Here is an 18520-nt window from a genome sequence, read left to right as displayed (position 1 = left end):
GTTCTAATTGGATTCCTCCTTTCTAATTGCTTTACATAAATTTGAGGAGATTTTGACACCCTTTTGGAAAATACATGTGAATTTGTTCTCTCCAGGGTTCAAAGATGGTTTTCGTGTTTGTTAGCCTGATCCAAATAACGTGAATTACGAGTACAAAACAGGCTTCTAAAACATAAACGGGTCAAACACTCAATGCGGATTTGTGTTGATTGTTGCTGCAGTCTTTGTAGATATTATCAATGTTTTGGAGAGATGAGTCATTGTCATATTACTAACCACTTGCAGAAAAGTAGCTGGTCCACTCACACATATTCCATGCTTGACTATTTGAGTCAAGACAACCCAGTGATGTTGATAATTGATCGAGAAAAAGCCACTACTGACTGGTACCTCTGGTGTGAACTCTGTGTTTGCCTTGCCTAGAATTGATCCTCCTTTCCCATTGCTTTATTATCTCGGGTGATTCAATTCACACGTTCATTTTATCACTCACACGCTCCTCTTAATTTTCAGTAATTGGATCGAATAAATTAAAGAAAAACATAAGACATAAATTAACAAGAGGTGTGGAAGATGTAAATTTGGTCGGGTGAATAGCAACATCCTTTTATCTTCTCACACACTTTTTTTTTTTTATTCGTCTGATTGAATAAATAAAATAGAGATCAATGACAAAATTAAATATGTGTGCTTGAAGCTTAGTTTTTTGTAGACTTGGATGCTCTTTAACACGATTGTTGTGTGTTGAAATCCCGGGCCACTTGTGTGGTGGGAAGTCAAGTCACACGTAAGAATAATACATGTGTCGCTTTTACCTATTTCTTCCACACGTTTGGACTTGTGGAGTGTTCTGATTGCATTCCTCCTTTCCAGTTGGATTCCATGTATTTCTTCCACTTGTGGAGTTGTAATGATATTGACTGATTGAAACCCATTTCACCCGACTTTCTTTTTTATTACCCAACTTTCTTTTTCATACCTTGGCATTGGAGAAGCTAGAAGGTGCAGTAATACGTCAAAGTCAAGTGAACAAGTGGCCACTCGAGTTGTTTGTAAGAGGCAACTTTATATGTGTGTATATGTACACTTGTAGTGTTGCAATCTTCTTCCAAATTTCCAATAACATAGCCTAAATACTTTATCTTCTTCGTTGTTGTTGAGATGCGGGGCGAGGGCGAGAGAATTATGTGCTTCAAACTATTTCATGCTTCAATATTTGCTGTGCTAATTTTGTTACAATGTTGCAACCATTCCCTATCCCTTGATTTCAATAATATTTCTTCTGGAGTAGTTGGCCACTGGGATATTGCTAAGGTGCCCAAGGTGATCAGGTGCATACAGAGAGAAAAGGAAGCACTCCTTGCTTTCAAACGAGACGTCGTGGATAGCAAAAATCGCCTCTCTTCGTGGGGAAGCGAAGCCCAAAAACAAGATTGTTGTGCATCATGGGAAGGAGTCTACTGCGACAAATATACCGGCCACATTGTCAAACTTGATTTATTTGTAGGATTTTCTCTTGGTGGTAGATTATCAAGTCAGGTTGGAAACCTTACCCACTTGCAATATCTCGATCTCAGCGGTAATGAGTTTGCTAGTGTTGAAAATCTTAATTCATGGCTCCCTCGCCTTTCATCGTTAACCTATTTGGGTCTCAGTTTGAACAATCTCAGTAATTCTTATGACTGGCTGGAAGCAATTAATATGCTCCCTAAACTTACAAACTTGTCATTGATTGGCTGTGGTCTTCCTGCTCCTCTTATTCATTCCAGTACTCTTTTTAACATAAATTCTTCAAAATCTCTTGCTCATGTTGACCTCTTTTCCAACCAACTTACTTCTTCAATATTTTTATGGTTGTCAAACTACAATGCCAGCCTTGTTCATCTTGACCTCTCTTTCAACCAATTAGTTGGTTCAATTCCCCATGTTTTAGGAAACATGAGCTCTCTTGTTGTTCTACATCTCTTTGAGAATCAATTAGTTGGTTCAATTCCCTATGTTTTAGGAAACTTGAGCTCTCTTGCCATTCTTGATCTCTCTGGCAACCAAATTGAAGGAGGGATTCCGCAATCTTTTTCCAAGTTATGTAATCTGCAAACATTGGACCTTTCTTACAACACTCTGGAAGGGGTGGTTTCAGAAAGCCATTTCTCCAATCTCTCCAAATTAACATTCTTGCGTTTGTCCTCCAACTCACTAGCTTTAAGCTTCAATTCTAATTGGGTTCCTCCCTTCCAATTGGAACTCATACATTTGGGCTCTTGCAAGATGGGTCCACATTTTCCTAAATGGCTTCAAACTCAGAAAAATTATCGGTCTCTTGATATTTCTAATACAGGAATTTCTGATATCCTTCCAAGTTGGCTATGGGAAATGATGTCTCATTATCCAGAAAAAACAGATATCCTTCCAATTTGGCTATGGGAAATGATGTCTCATTATCCAGAAAAAACAGCGTCTGTATATATAAATCTCTCCAACAACCAAATTAGAGGAATAATACCCAATTCAAGATTTGAATTTCCCTCATCTTCCTTTACTGAAGTGAATTTGAGTAAGAATCAATTGGAAGGTCCAATCCCTTCATTCCTTTCCAAAGCGTCATTGCTCGATCTCTCCAACAATAAGCTTTCAGGGTTAATTTCTTTCTTGTGCCCAGACAAGGTTAGTAATTTAACCTATCTTGATCTCTCAAGCAACAATTTACACGTACAAATTCCTAATTGCTGGACAAATTTTGCAAATCTAGCCTTTCTTGATTTGAGTAACAATGCTCTTTTTGGGAAAATTCCTACCACAATGGGCTCTTTATTTTCAATTCATACATTGAAGCTGAATAAGAATAGATGTGTGGGAGAATTGCCTTCATCCTTGAAGAATTGTACAAGCCTCGTAGTCTTTGATGTTGGAGAAAATAATTTATCAGGGTTAATACCTGAATGGTTAGGGGTTGAACTTCCAAAGTTGGCTATCCTTATCCTCCGTTCTAATCACTTTTATGGAAACATTCCCCTGCAGTTATGTAATCTAAAACAGATTCAAATTCTAGATCTCTCGATAAACCATATCTCTGGAAGTATACCCAAATGCTTCAACAATTTGACTAAATTGACAGAAATAGGAAAGGCAAATCTAACCGTCCATCTTGAGATTGGCAGTACCTACATGGGGTTAACCTTGTACAGCGTTTATGAAGATAAAGCATCCTTGATATGGAAAGGCGTAATGTCCGAATACAAAAGTACTCTGGGGCTTGTAAAGAGTATTCATCTATCGAGCAATCAGTTAACTGGGGAGATTCCTAATGAAATCGCTGATCTTGTTGGGTTAGTTTCTTTAAACCTGTCGAGAAACAATTTAACCGGTCAAATAACTCCAGAGATCGGGAAGTTGCAGTCATTAGATTCGCTTGATTTGTCAAACAACCAAATACATGGTACAATTCCAACAAGTCTCTTTCAAATATCTGGCCTTGGTAAGTTGGACCTGTCAAACAACATCCTGTTTGGAAGAATTCCAATGGGGACTCAGCTCCAAAACTATGAACCCTCTGCTTTTGCTGGGAATCCTCTACTTTGTGGAATTCCACTTCAACAGTTGTGCTCTCCCAAGGAAACAAGTACAGAGGAGCCACCCGTGTTCAGGGATCAAGTTGAAGACAATGATGGGTTTATAACACCGGGATTTTTTGTGAGTTTGGCGCTTGGGTTTGTTGTTGGATTTTGGGGAGTTTGTGGGAGTTTAATGTTCATCAGGTCATGGAGATACACATACTTCAAGTTCTTGAACTGTGTATACGACTGGCTTTATGTGAGGGTGGCGTTGATTAGGCGACGAAGAATTGTTTATGGGTAAATTGTAAGTACTCTTCCACATAACTATAGTGTGATGATATGGCATCATTGCTATCATGATTAATATGAATTTGGTCTGTCTAATTGTCTTTGAATTTGTAACTAATATAAGCTGTGGTTTTTCTCAATATTTTCAGCTCGTGCATCTACCGTTCGCAAGCCATGCTCCCCTTCAGCCGGAGAAGGAGATAGAAGAGTGCAATTAGAAGTTATGATTTGGTGAAAGTGTTGTGATTGATTTAGGGGCGTGTTTGTTTTTGCAATGATGTTATTCAGATTATCTTTGAGGGGTTAATTAGGTCCTTTTAATCCCCTTTTACTTATTGTTATCATTTTATTATTAAATTTTCTTGAGAAACTTGCAGAAACTTATTAATCAAGCAACAAAGAGAAAAGCAGACATATAGTTCAATCAAGATTTGATACATTAACCCTAAGAACATCCCAGCACCGGTCTTTCAATATCTTCGTTAAAAACCAAATCTTGACAAGATTAGATTCGACCAGTGACCATCTAGTTTTTCTATATGTATAGCTGCGTTGTAATATCCGATCCCTTTTTTTTTTGGTTGCTTGCATTTATTATATAAAATCCTGCATCTTCAGTCGTTCATCAGTTATTTTGTTAGTTTGAAACCATGTTCGTTAGCGTCAAATTAAGACCAAGAAACACAATAACTTAGGGCAAATAAATCAAAAGAAGAACCACAACCAAACTAATAATCATGTACGTACAACAAAACAACTGTATTTATGCTTGTCTGGCCTCTCAAAATATAACCATTAGTTATATACACTCGTTATCATAGCCTATTAACCAAACATACAATAATTCCACTAGACAGCATATTTCATAAATTGACTTTGTGATGCACCAAGGTATTGAAATCCTAGTGGAGAGCCCATCTAAGCTAATAAAAATAAGGAACTTTAACGAAAAACTCTTCGTACTGTTCACTTTGACGGAAAAATCACATTTTTACCCTAAAAAGTCAATCTTGGTACTATTTACTTTACCTTTTATTTTGTCCGTATCGTTAAAACTCAAAGTTTTCAAGTCATTTTCATTAGTTTTCATTGTATATCAAAACCACAATTTTCAAAAGTAATGCAATGAACCTGGGATGAAAGTTAGTCCCTTTGAAAGCAAGACAGTCAATGCACGCTTCAGTAGGTGGAATGTTATGGTCAAAAAGATAAATATTATTTGAACAAGTGGTTGGTGCAAAATCGTGGGGCTTGAGTTTGGGGCTACATCTAGCGTTTCTAATTCGTGCAATATTCTAATCTAATCTAAACGATGGGGAGGGGGATTCGAACTTTGGGGGCATGTTCAAGGGGAGCATACTGATTTAGCCAACTTGGCTACACCCAGGTATGTTGGGGCAACAAATGGCTTGAACTAGGGACATTTGTCAGATTTTGTATGAGACTGACTGTGTCTTGTTGCTTTTCTTACGAACAGGGTGATTCAATGGACACTCAAGAATTGTCTTAGGGCACCCAAGAACGGTTTATGAACAACTAAGAATTTGTCTTCATAGTCGGGGGTCCACAGAATCACCCTTGTGCAAAAGCATATGTTTAGAGAGAGGAATATCCAAATTTTGGGGCTCATTGTTGATTGCTAATAGACTCTTCTGCAACTGGAGCTGCAATGGAAAGAAACATGGCAGCAGATGGCTCACCTTGGTCTAGGTTTGCACCTGAGCCTGCATGCATGCTTGACACCCCGCAACTGTTTGGAGTTGATGTCCTTGCAGATGACTTGTCTGATGTCAAGATAATAGTATCGTATATCCAGCGAAGATACTTCTCAGACAGCCCGTCTTTCTGGAACAAAATAACTGACATAAATTTCATTGAGAAGGGGAATGCAATGAAAGGCATGCACCATCTGTCTTTTTTCCAATTTCTTCCAAAGCAATTCATTGAAAATATCACATGCTAAACCGATCACAATTTTACAATATGTCCACTGATCGCAATGTTATAACTCGAAATGACTCCTTTGTTATTCCATAGTCTGAACTGTTTCTTTGCTGCCATTAGCTCGAAATGACTCCTTTGTTATTCCGTAGTAGACTGGTTCTTCGCCTACAAAGGTAATGAAATTCCAGCCGAAAGCAGACCCACCAACAATATATGTCCCTTGAGTCTGACCATCTTCAGCCCGCTGCTTTTCGCTGGATACACCTGTTGGAAACTTATTTTCTGATGGCTTTGCAAAAGCCCTTGTATCTTGGGGCTTTTCACCTGGCACATTCTTACTTCTTGTTGCCGAAACTGTTTCTGCCATCATCTGTTTGCATAGTTCCATTAGAAGTTTAACATCTGAAATTTGCAACATAAGCGATAATTAGCACATCTCATGATCACTAAGCAACATCTCAAGCAATTGGCCCCATCATACAAAGCCTTGAACTCTAAAGTGTCCAAAGGAATCCAAAAACTGGAGCATAGGCAGATATGGTGCTCAAGAAACTCAGAACAAAACCATGCGTCAATATAAGAAGATGAGTGAGACAGATATCTCCTCGTAAAGAAAGGAAAAGGTCAACTGAACGCCACTAACAGTATTCTAGGATTAGGCTGCCACCAATAAAACTATCAGAGACTCAGTTTCAAGGGTGAAACTCGATATAACCATTTACACAAAGATTAATAAACCAAGCACAAGAATGAAAGTCAGATGTCATCATAACCACCACATTAATAAACTGCTTATTTTAAGATTAACAAATCAGCTCAGCTTTAGCATACAACTCAAGGGATAACTATTTGTCTGTGAAAAGATGAAAACAAAATCTAAATGAGCTTACATTCTTGAATTTCTTCAGATGACTTGCACGTTCGAAAGTCAGGGGTCCTGAGAACCTTCAAGATGACAAAAAAATAAGTTACTCCATGCATACTTCATATAATGTAGCAAACAAACGAAGCAGTTCAAAACAGCAGGATTTAGAGAAATTGATTGAGAGTGATTACATTGACAACCTTGATAGATGAAATCTGCAAACCAAGTGATTACATTGACATACAGATTAACGATATAGCATGCATTCAACACATTACACTTGGTCTGCAGCCTCAGATAATCAAACACTATCAGAAATGTAGCACATGAACACTAATTTTGACAGCTTCACTTGATACAAATTAGAAACACCTCAATTCACTTGAAAGCATAAATCACTTGCCTTCATTCTTCACCTTATCCCAAAAATGATTACTAATAGTTCAAATATTACAATTCTGCACCGAAAATATTAAACAACTCAATCATTAGATTCATGACCAACAGCCATTTCCATCAAAAACGTTATTTACACATTTTTTAAATGCATAGCTACTAAGGGCACCTAAAATGTAAGTACAAGGCAGCAGAGTTACAAAGATTATACATTTATTTATATTTTAAGAAAAGTGAAATCTTTAGAAATGTTAAAGACATGCCAATTATGAATCCAAACAAACCCAAAATCCACAATTCAATACAAAGAAAACCCTCTGATATTAAAATTTTAAAAAAAAATTAAAAAAAAAAAAAAACAATAAAAGGAAAACCCAGATCACAAAAATCTTCAAAATTTACAAGAAATTCAAATCAAAATGCAAATTTTGGGACATGGGTTTTCAACTGTACCTCAAGAAAATGAGGGCGGACCTCTTTGAGGACGGCGCGAATCTTGTAGAGGGTGGATGAGTTGGAGAAATGGGCATCGTTTTCAAGAGGTCTCTTCTTGGACTTGGGAGGAAGAGAAGACGGAGGAGGCTGTGGAGGGAGGACTTCGGCGGAGCTCGGAGGAATTGGGAGGATTTCGGTGGCTGTGGACTCGGCTGGCTTTGGATCTTCTTCCATTAGTGCTGTTTGTTCACGGAGTTCAGAGTACTATTGGGTTTTAAGTTGCATACAAGAGCGAGTGACAGACGCTTGTGGTGTGTTTGGAAGTGTTTGGCTGTCAGTGTAAGCTTATGCGCTTAAAGCAGGACATACAACCGTTGCATTACATTAGCATTGTGATTTTTGTACTTGTAACGTAAAGATATATGTAAATTTGTATCTACGTAGCTTTATACTAATTAGCACACCCGCTATACTCGTTTCATGTAAGTTTTTTTTTTGTTTTTTTGTTTTTTGGGAAAATTAGAATACCTTACATCTTTTCTATAGTTGTTAGATTAAACATTCATCCCTTTTAAAAATTTGATTAAGGTACTTTGATCAATTGTCACCTCAATAATTTTTTATTTATTTAATTTCCATGTCATTAATTTAAATGCATTTATATAGAGGTATAAGGTAGCTTAGCAATTAATTACCTATAATATAAGAATTTAATTTCGAATCCCCTTCTACACATTAAATGATATTTTTTAATAAAATAAAATAAAAAATTAATTAACTAATTCCTCATTTCCTTATTATCAATATTTAAAAAAAAAATTCTCTTTCTATTAAAAATGTCTCAATAAAAGGTATTCAATACATATATTTTTTTTTCACATATAGATATATAAAAAATATACTTAAAACTTATGGTACATTTGAGAACAAAAGTATTGACTTTTGGTACGTTTAGATTTCAAATGTACCAAGAAACCAAATGTACCATAAAACAAAATGTACATATTGTTATGTAACTCTTTTGGTACATTTAGATTTCAAATATACAGAGAAACCAAATGTACCATAAAGCCAAATGTGCCCATTATCAGGTAACCATTTTGTTACGTTTAGATTCCAAATAAACAAAATATCCCAAATATATCCCAAATGTGCCCATTATCAGGTAACCCAAACCAGCCTGTTTCAATTAGGTCGAGTTATGTCCGGTTCCAACTTCAGAAATTTCAATACCCGACCCACCTTGCCCTGTTTCATTTTAAAGTAGATTCGGTCCAATCCCTTCAAATTTGAACCCAGCCCGTGCCCACCCTTAGTAGGGACAACAATTGAAATAAGCAAAAAAACAAAAAACAAAAACAGGAAAAAAGGAAAAGAAAAAGAGAGCAGTGAACAGACTGATTCGTGCTTCTCTCTTCTCCATCTTCCCACGTTCTTTCACATTGTACCAAACAACCGCTGCAATTTCCAAGTCTCATTGCTTCTCATAAGTTTAAGATATCTTAATCTCTCTCTTATGCTTGTTTTTGTGGTCAATTACCAAGTCAAGTTGGAAAACTTACACTATTGCATATCTTGATCTTACGGGTAATGACTTTCCCAATGCAGAAAATCTCAATTCATGGCCCCCTCGTATTTCTTGTTAAACATAATTGGACTTGAGTTGGAGCAATCTCATTAATGGTTATCAATGGCTGGAAGCAGAGGCAAATCCAGGAAGAAGTAGAGAGGTTCTTTACTGAATGATTGCGCGACTTCCAACTCATTGAAACCACTTACAAGGCGCTCTGACAAGATGTAACTAGCATGAGCAGACCACCTTTCATAGACAAAATTAAGCAGACGGAGCCCTCGCACAAGTTCAACATGACACATTTCACCCCTTTCAAGGGAGATGGAGACCCAGAGAGGCACCTGAAGCACTATCGCAATGTAATGATCCTTTATAGGAGCAATGATGCGCTCATGTGCAAGATATTCCCCACCACCTTGCAAGGCGAGGCGCAAGATTGGTGTCACACCCTGCCACCATGGTCAGTCTAGAGTTTCAATGAACTTTCTTTGGTCTCCACTAAGGAATATTCATCATACTTGATCAAGAAAAAGTCTGACCACCTGTTCAAAATCAAAGAGAATTCGAAGGAAATGCGTCGCGACTACGTGAAGAGGTTCAAAGCGGAGAAGGCTAAGATAGTCAACCACCTGTTCAACATCAAAAAGAATCCGAAGGAAATGCTTCGCGACTACGTAAAGTGGTTCAAAGCGAAGAAGGCTAAGATAGTCGGATGCAACGACTTGATAGAAAGTGCAGCCTTCTAGAAGGGCTCCCAGCAGACCACCCATTATTTGGAGAATTGATCATGGGAGAAGACTTGACACTGGCAGACTCATTCACTCTAGCAGAGAAGAATGCACTATGGGATGAAGCTTGGCGAGCCATCAAAGCACCCGAGCAGCCTCAGAAGGAGCTGGAAGTAGCCTAGAAGACGGTGGACGGGAAGTAATCCAATGACAAGAACAAGTCAAGGACTAAACGCAGGGACCGTTCTTGACAAAGTGTCCATTCGCGGCTTGACCTGTTATTCGATAGAAAGCAAATACTAATGCCCGATTTAATCATAATGTTTTCTTGATACTTCTATAGTTGAGTGTATTTCTCGGTATTATGTTTATTATTTCTCGGTATTATGTTTATAAAGAAATGAAATTCAGCAAATCATTGTTGTTTAGTTCAATTTTCAGGAGGTTTTGAAGTTTAGTCGACGTGAAGTCAGAGCAATCTAAATTTACTTGATGTTGGTTTTGTTTAGAGGTAGAGATTGAAAAAGGGATATGTGGTCTAATTTGATACCGTGATATTGAGATGGGGGATCAATGCTCCAAACTCATGCCATGTTGCTGGAATTCCCAAATGAAGGCAGCGGTACTCGAAGCTCCTGACATTGGCGGTTTAATATACATGTTTCTTTTGTTCTGGCGTTTTATGTTTTGATGGAGAAACCGATCATATCTGATGCTTGTGGATTGTTTACCTTTAATACGGATAATGAGGAGCAGCAAGGTTGATCGCTTGTCTGCATTTCCTGAATTCACGTTTGAGCAACTTAAAAATGCGACATCTGGTTTTTGTGTGGAGTACATTGTGTCTGAGCAAGGAGAGAAGGCTCCAAATGTCGTTTATAAAGGAAAACCTGAAAATCAGAAGAGAATTGCTGTTAAGCACTTGAATAGGATGGCCCGGCCCGATGATCGCAATTTTTGGTATGCATACTCTCTGTCTTATAAAACTCTAATTCAGATACTTTGGTGATGGAAACTGGTCCACATTTTCTGCAGAACTATTGTTTTTATCTTTATGTTTTACACTAATATAACTTTCTGTTGAGATCTTATGTGGTTTGAAATTTGGGTCATAGGGTGCTTTTGGCTTATAAAATTCATGAAATGCAGAGCTGTATTTCTCTACTAAAATTATTTCTATACTAAATCCCAAACGCCAGTGTACTGTTCACAGACAGTGGAGTGGCGAAAGTGCCCTCCGTTTGGTTTTCCAGCAAGCTTTTTTCTCTTTGTTGCACAGTTAAATGACGGAATTGCCCTTCTAGGCCACGCGTGACTCCCATTCATTTGCCCAGCCCACGTGTTGATCATCGTAGGCTGTTGCGTTTCCCCTATATTCTTCCCACTTTTACTTTTGCTTCCCATATTAGTCTCTGCTTTTCTATCACTTTTAGACCTCACTTTCTTTCCCTTTCAAACCTTGCTTCCGTTGGTCGCGAATTTGTCGCTCTCAAATCCCGCTTTTTGTCGTTCTCGGCTCTTGGTTTGCTCAGAAAGCACCGAATCAGTTTAAGGTTGTTCAACTTTTCAGTTTTCTTTGGTTCAAAACTGCGGGTTTGATTTTGTTACATATAAAAATATCAAAAGTTAAATCTTTGTTTGTGTGAATTTTTTAACCCAGATCGTGTTATGGGTTTTGTTCATTGGCCTTTTTGAGATTTATGATTTGGTTTTTTTGGTTGATACGTTTGTTTATACAGAGACAAGGACAACTTGGCCACTACACCATTTCTCGGCACTTGAGGGTAAGATTTAGCTGGTGAGGTGGTGGATTGCAAAGCTGTAACGAGATCTTAGCTTTATTTTTAATCAACGAATTTGGAAGCATCTTTATATGTTTAGTTTGCTATCTTCTGTTTCGGCTGGATTTTAGGCACTGGAAATTATGAGTTGTTTTGGGTATGGTTTCCTGCCTCTGCTGCTTCCTGATTCTGTCTCTGTTTGTTATTTGGTTTGCTAGAATTTGTGGTTTTGTCTGTAAATTTTGAAAAACATTTGGGCTAAGCAGAGGAACCAATTCAGGTCTCAGTCATGCTCCTTTCAATCGTAGTTTTATACAATACAAAAGCATTATAATTTAGAAAAATGTTAGTCGTTGTTTGTTAGCAAACTCTATGAGTTGGACTGCTTCCTAAACAGATAGTGAACCATCTTAATTTTTCATTAAAATCACAAGCTTCGGTATCTGAGTCTGCCATATTAGTATCATTCATTAGTTTTTAATCCCATTAATTGTATTTTGAACATGTTTATTTTTCATACAACAATAGTTATAAACATGTGAATTCTTTTACATCTTAAAAAATAAGAAACTGATCAGGTTTCTGATTTTCCAAGCCTGGTTTATTCTGCATCAGGTACACTTCTGGGCATCATTACGGGTGTCAATTTCTTTACAACTCATGGATAAGTAGTTTCGCGATATCAGTTGATGGACTCGGTAAGTGAATTCAATTGTAGTTTTCTTAGCTGAGTTGATATCTTATCCACTGCACTGTCCACCTTCTTTTCTTTTGAGAAGATTTGTTTTCTATTGAATTAATAATAAAAATAACTGGAGAAGGAAATTGAGAAAGAAAAAAAAAAACAGCTTTTCTTGGATATGTTTGTGGAGATTTTCTTTAGTATTTACTCCTTTTGGTATGTTGTGATTACACGCAAATACAGATTATATGTCAATATTGTGGGGTTATAACACATCGGTTTTGGAAAGCATCATTTTGCGTTGTGAATTCTGAATTCTGAGTTTAATTTGCCTTTTATGTTTTGAATTTGAATTTGTAGTCTGATTATGATGTCAATGCAGATTGTCTACTATCAATCAGACACTAGACTATGCCTTCAATCAATTGAGAAAAGTCAGTTCATTTGCAGACTGCCTGGTTATGAGTTTACTTTTAACTATCTGGTAATTTGCAACCAAGTTTTCTTTTTCAACTTATGCTCGGTTTACTATTCTTCTGCAGCTTATTTTTTCACAGATTCAGTCTTCAGTAGATGGCTGAGGAATTTCCACATGCAGCACTGTATCAAATTATCATTGATCATAGGGTATGGCATTGTTAGATCATCTTCTGTTCACTTTGATCAAATTTTTATCGACTTTTTTTTTGTTTTTTATTTTTATAATTATGATTTATTTCTTATTTTGCCTCAAGTTTGGTTGACTTAAGCTTTGTTTATTATCTCTGCAGTACGAAGAATGCCTTATTAGTGTAATGAGAGAGTCCAATATCAACTGGACGGTAAGTGATCCATTCTTTTTGTTTTTTGTTTTTAATGCAATGTCCATACATAGTGTAATTTTTACCATATGTTTGACCTTTGTTTTTAAATTAAAATCCACCAATTTGGTTGTGGTTTGTTCCATGATAATTGTATAAAGATGATCATGACATTACATAGTTTGGGAATTAGACTAAGCAATTTGATCAATCTGAGTAAATATATTTTAGCTTTTCTTATGTTTTGACTGTTAAGATAGAAAATTAATGGATCATTTACATAGAACTCACAAATTATGAGTGTGTTATTGCATATGCCCATATTGCTCCTAAATACTAATCAATCAGTATAATTTGTTTTTGGAAAACTAAGTTTAATCCTGGATGGGAGGTAGGTAGGGATTAATTTTGAGAATCGTTACCCTATGAGGATATTCACAGTTAATGGTGAAAGTTATTTTATTTTTTAAATTATCTCATGAATAAAACTGTTGAGGGAGATGATAGTTTTCATAAAAATAGCATCAGAAGGGAAAATGGATATTGAAATTTTTGGGTGGTTATATTTATTTGTCAAAGTAATGATTTTGGTTTCATGGTCAAGGTTTTATGAGTATGACCATGATGGATCAAAAGCTAGGGATCTTGAATTGGCAATTGGAATTAAAGTCTTAATACATGGTAATTTTTTTTTTTTTTTTTTTTTTATATTTCTGCTGCAAAGTTTTTGATTCTCATTTTTTTTATACACAAAATTCCATTTGAAAAGAGTAGGTTGGTTAAATACAAGTTTTCCATACGAATTAGAGGACTTATGTAGTGCTGATGTGGGTATTTTGATCTTCCGTTATAGGAGTGAAGAAACCGGCTGGATTAATCATCATCTTATTTTGATCAAATTTTGCAGTATAGATGATATAAGAATCACAATTGCATATGGGAACTGAATCATCATGACATTGGAATTCAAGTTTCTGTTTCTATCAATGCAGGCTATTGCTAATCACCAAATTAATTATGTTTGTTGAAATTTTTGGAATAATATTTTTCTAAAGCCTGATTACTTAAACCTCGCTGCAAAACAGTTGCACATGAAATCATTCACTTTACATGCACAATTACACTCAACTCAGCCAATTACTTTAACAATCTTGCTGATTTTGACCATGCTATTTTACGGATCTGCCAATTGACTTTCTTCTTTACACTTCATCGTGGTTATCTCATACCGATTGTCTAACACTTGAATCTTTTGTTTGCAGAAAATTTTTGGGCATTTTGCACAAGTAATTGGAGCTGCTGCAAAATTTTAACACTAACATGGATGGAGTGTATAGAAATTTAACGGAGAGTGAGTAAATTGGCTAATTAAAATAATTTAAGTGACAGTGATCATAAAGTTCAGTAGCAAATTGACAGAATAGTCTTTTGAATTGATTAACCATCTACTTAGAGATGCATTAACAAACATCTGCACGCACATGCATTTAGGTTGAAGCAAACTATGTTATCACATGATTGAAATCATCTATTTACATCGATAAACTTTTAATTAGCACATGATTGATATGGGTATATAGACCCAACATCTTTAGCTATATGTTATAGTTTGACATAAAAATTGAATGTATCCGTTTTAAATCTTTCAACCATGTTATTCAACTGATACCATAAACTGCCATATTTTTTAAACTCTGTGGAAAGGAATTTACATGCAACATGATCAAAATGACTCTATAAACAGCTTATAAAATATCTTTTCAAATACATAAGCAAAAAGAGGGTTGGTTCTCACCACGTCTTTACCATTGTCCCATTTTTTAGCTATTATAAAGTCTATGAATTGCTAATGGGTTTACCTTTTTCATGGAATTTTCAGAATTTTGGGTCGTTGGAGGAAGAATTTGGCTGCTTGACATTTTGAGGTATATACTTTTGTTTTGATTTCTTCAGTTAGATAGTTAATTTACACCAATGCTTTTGTTTCTATTTGGGTTTTTGAAAGTTTAGGGATGTTGCTGAATCATGATAATATTTATCCAAATAGAGGTTAAGTCAATTTGATAATATCATGAGAATTGATGGTTATGAAACGTTAATATAATAAATTGATGCTTTGGTTGGTCTAGAATGGTGGTTCACCCAAGACACTCATGATAATACGTGGAAATCCTATTGCATAAAGATAGAAAATCATATGAACATTCAGATAGTTGCTTTACAGGCAATATGATTGCCCTTCATTTTCAAGTTTTTTGAAGTTAAAAAAAAAAAAAAAAAAAAAAAAAAAAAACTACATTGACCAAGAAGAAGAATTTATATGACTATAATTGTTTGAAACCGATAAGTACGTAATTTATATTCTTATTTGAGCAATGGAGTTCTCAACTAAGTGATTCTTGACAGGGTCTTAGAAATATGATCAGTTTGTCAAGAGTTTCATAGAGAGCTCTTTTGTTTCTCTTTGCAACCACTGCAAGAGTGCAATTAAAATTTAATCAAAATACCTTCACATTCATAATCCCAAAAGTGACTTCATAAGATGAAATTAATTGACCTAATTATGTGCGAACCTCCAATTAAATGAATGAAATATTCAATGTGGATCAAAACCAAAACCGAAACCAAAACCAAAATGAAACAAACAACAGCAACTGCCGAAGTTTTTAAAAGTGTAATTTGGATTTATAAATAGATTTTCTGTTCAAATTTTGTTATTGTGATTTTGGAGAAACTCTTTCTTTAATCTACTTATGTTGTGGGATTTCAAAGTTGAAAACCATTTGCTTTCAATCTTTTGGAACAAATTAGCTTTGGTAGGTAACAGAACAGATAAATTTCTGGAGGATATAAAAATGTTTGCTTTGCTGAGATTGTTCTGTTTAAATTAATCAATTTTATAGTGCACTTTGAAACCTAAGTCATCGATCTGTTAGTTTCAATTTGAACACTTTTGGAAACTTAGAGATACATTTATTAGTTCAATTAGTTAATTCCTACTAAGATTCTTGCAAAACGCTTTTGTTATGCTGTAGTTAAAACACTTTTTAGGGTTGTAAATAGATTTTCACATGATGTAAATAAGATTGTTTTAATGATTTGGAGAATATGGAGAAAAGTCATTCCAAACTTAAAATTTAATGGTAGTTATTGGTGTAAATTATGTTACTCATTAATTTTTCTGTCATTTTTTGGAGTGCCTAAATTTTGACTGTTGTTTAGCTTGGATAAAGCTCAAGGCTTATAACTTTGGCCTAAATTGCCTCTGCTTAATAGTTTCACTTTGTCTCACTGATCATTTAACTTTGGCTTTTCTTTTGGAAAGGACATACTAGGATATTGGGCATCACATTTATTTTCGAACTTCCAAAATATAAATTACTTTCGTCTGGTATAATTTATCACTTCTTTTCCCTGAATTCCATCGTCACCTAATATTGCTCAAGAGGTGTTGGTGTGGGGATCTGCATTGAGACAATGGTTGCAGGGTTTTTACTGCATCCCCCCCCCTTTTGGGTGTTAGAAACATTTGCTGATAATCATTTTTGTTTATAGCACAGGTTCACGTTTGACAACTACGTGGTCTTATTTCAGTTATAGCATGTTCTCGAATTTTGCTAATTATCTTGTCAGTTGCATGGATGTTTCCGCTAATGAGTACTGTGCTAGTGTTATGTGGAATATAACTTTATTACCTTCTTGAATCTTCAACGAATGTGCAGCCTATGAAATGGGTAATTCGATTAAGGGCTGTGTTACATCTTGCACAGGCTCTAGAATACTGCACAAGTAAAGGGCGTGCACTTTATCAAGACCTTAATGCTTACAGAATTTTGTTCCATCTTTTTGGTATCCTTTTTCTAAGTACTTTCTTATTGTATTTGTTTATTTTATATATTATAATTTGCAGGTTGGCAAGCCTAGAATATACACCTTTGGCCTGATGAAAAATAGTAGGGATGGGGGAAGAGTTATGGTACAAATCTGGCATTTACTTCTCCTGTACATCATGGGGAAAAAAACGGCGGTTGAATTTATGAATTACTTGACGTCATACACTGCACATCCCTTGTATTGCAGGGAGAGTAACACCAGAAAGTGTAATACACAGCTTTGGGAGACTCTTGATTGATCTTCTCATCATAAAGCATATTCCTCCTGGCCATGTAAGTGATTGTTCGAGTGGTGAGCAGGGGAAAAAGAAAAACCATTTGTGTGAAAAGATAAATGGGGAAACTCTTATAAGGATCTAACAATTATTTGTGAGGTAAGACGATGAGTCCTAAAACTGATTGAGTTGTAGCATTTGAAGTATTTGGACCTTTGGGATATTAGTTTCATTGGGAGCAAAATTCCATATGTGATTGCTTCTCTTAAGTTTAAGATATCTTAATCTCTCTTATGCTTCTTTTGGTGGTCAACTTCCAGGTCAAGTTGGAAAACTTAACACTGTTGTATATTATGATCTTACAGGTAATGACATTACGAATGCTGAAAATCACAATTCATGGCTTCCTCGTATTTCTTATTTAACATATTTGGACTTGAGTTGGAGCAATCTCATTAATGGTTATGAATGGCTGGAAGCAAATAATAAACTCCAGATCTTAGGAACTTGGCATTGGCTGAATGCAGTCTTCCTTCTCTGATTACCATAAATTCTTCTAAATCTCTTGTTCGCGTTGTCCTCTCTGACAACTAATTAACTGGCTTAATTCCCAATGTCATTGGAAACATGAGCTCTCTTGCTTATCTAGATCTCTCTTTTATTTAACTAACCAATTTGAAGAGGGATTTTAGAAAGTCGTTTCTGGCGACTCTCCAGATTAAGACGTCTGTTTTTCTCCTCCAACTCACTAGCCTTAAGCTTTGGTTCTAATTGGATTCCTCCTTTCTAATTGCTTTACATAAATTTGAGGAGATTTTGACACCCTTTTGGAAAATACATGTGAATTTGTTCTCTCCAGGGTTGAAAGATGGTTTTCGTGTTTTTTAGCCTGATCCAAATAACGTGAATTACGAGTACAAAACAGGCTTCTAAAACATAAACGGGTCAAACACTCAATGCGGATTTGTGTTGATTGTTGCTGCAGTCTTTGCAGATATTATCAATGTTTTGGAGAGATGAGTCATGGTCATATTACTAACCACTTGCAGAAAAGTAGCTGGTCCACTCACACATGTTCCATGCTTGACCATTTGAGTCAAGACAACCCAGTGATGTTGATAATTGATCGAGAAAAAGCCACTACTGACTGGTACCTTTGGTGTGAACTCTGTGTTTGCCTTGCCTACAATTGATCCTCCTTTCCCATTGCTTTATTATCTCGGGTGATTCAATTCACACGTTCATTTTTATCACTCACACGCTTCTCTTAATTTTTAGTAATTGGATCGAATAAATTAAATAAGAACATAAGACATAAATTAACAAGAGATGTGGAAGATGTAAATTTGGTTGGGTGAATAGCAAC

At 35.9% G+C, this 18520-nt stretch overlaps 2 protein-coding genes and 1 long non-coding RNA gene across 11 annotated transcripts; 2 read left to right on the top strand and 1 right to left on the bottom strand.

Annotated features, from left to right (window-relative positions):
• Positions 1 to 1086: 1086 nt before the first annotated feature.
• On the top strand, positions 1087 to 4212 carry LOC148695829 (receptor-like protein EIX2). Its single transcript, XM_088696405.1, has 2 exons — positions 1087 to 3858; positions 3992 to 4212. The coding sequence occupies exon 1, from the start codon at positions 1162 to 1164 to the stop codon at positions 3853 to 3855; it is 2694 nt and encodes an 897-aa protein (XP_088552531.1). The 5' UTR covers positions 1087 to 1161; the 3' UTR covers positions 3856 to 3858; positions 3992 to 4212.
• Positions 4213 to 5684: 1472 nt separating this feature from the next.
• LOC137734158 (uncharacterized) lies at positions 5685 to 7833 on the bottom strand. The gene is made up of 3 exons (XM_068473465.2): positions 7501 to 7833; positions 6677 to 6731; positions 5685 to 6188 (listed from the first exon to the last, which is right to left on the bottom strand). Exons 1-3 carry the CDS (start codon positions 7714 to 7716, stop codon positions 5869 to 5871), a joined length of 591 nt encoding a protein of 196 aa, XP_068329566.2. The 5' UTR covers positions 7717 to 7833; the 3' UTR covers positions 5685 to 5868.
• A 3332-nt stretch (positions 7834 to 11165) lies between these two features.
• On the top strand, positions 11166 to 17591 carry LOC148695828 (uncharacterized). Of its 9 annotated transcripts, none has more exons than XR_015963974.1 (10): positions 11168 to 11336; positions 11523 to 11567; positions 12180 to 12262; positions 12629 to 12680; positions 12789 to 12873; positions 13017 to 13067; positions 14309 to 14397; positions 14926 to 14971; positions 16769 to 17022; positions 17127 to 17453. It is a non-coding gene; the product is annotated as an uncharacterized LOC148695828 (long non-coding RNA). The 9 variants fall into 9 exon arrangements; XR_015963969.1 differs by adding an exon at positions 17520 to 17591 and having other exon boundaries at positions 11172 to 11336; positions 16957 to 17313; XR_015963970.1 differs by adding an exon at positions 17475 to 17591 and having other exon boundaries at positions 11172 to 11336; positions 16957 to 17313.
• The last annotated feature ends 929 nt before the right edge of the window (positions 17592 to 18520 follow it).

The sequence above is a fragment of the Pyrus communis genome, chromosome 7 (assembly GCF_041283825.1).
Source record: "Pyrus communis isolate YQ-2024b chromosome 7, ASM4128382v1, whole genome shotgun sequence".
Taxonomy (NCBI): domain Eukaryota; kingdom Viridiplantae; phylum Streptophyta; class Magnoliopsida; order Rosales; family Rosaceae; genus Pyrus; species Pyrus communis.
The sequence above is the reverse complement of the archived record's forward strand: the minus strand, read 5'-3'. Positions and strand labels throughout refer to the sequence as shown.

Coding starts and splice junctions, on each gene's coding strand:
- LOC148695829 (XM_088696405.1), top strand. CDS start 1,162: ATGCGGGGCGAGGGCGAGAGAATTATGTGCTTCAAACTATTTCATGCT.
- LOC137734158 (XM_068473465.2), bottom strand. CDS start 7,716: ATGGAAGAAGATCCAAAGCCAGCCGAGTCCACAGCCACCGAAATCCTC. Junction 6,732..7,500: donor TCCGCCCTCATTTTCTTGAG/GTACAGTTGAAA, acceptor GTCATCTTGAAG/GTTCTCAGGACCCCTGACTT. Junction 6,189..6,676: donor ATCTGAAGAAATTCAAGAAT/GTAAGCTCATTT, acceptor TGCAAATTTCAG/ATGTTAAACTTCTAATGGAA.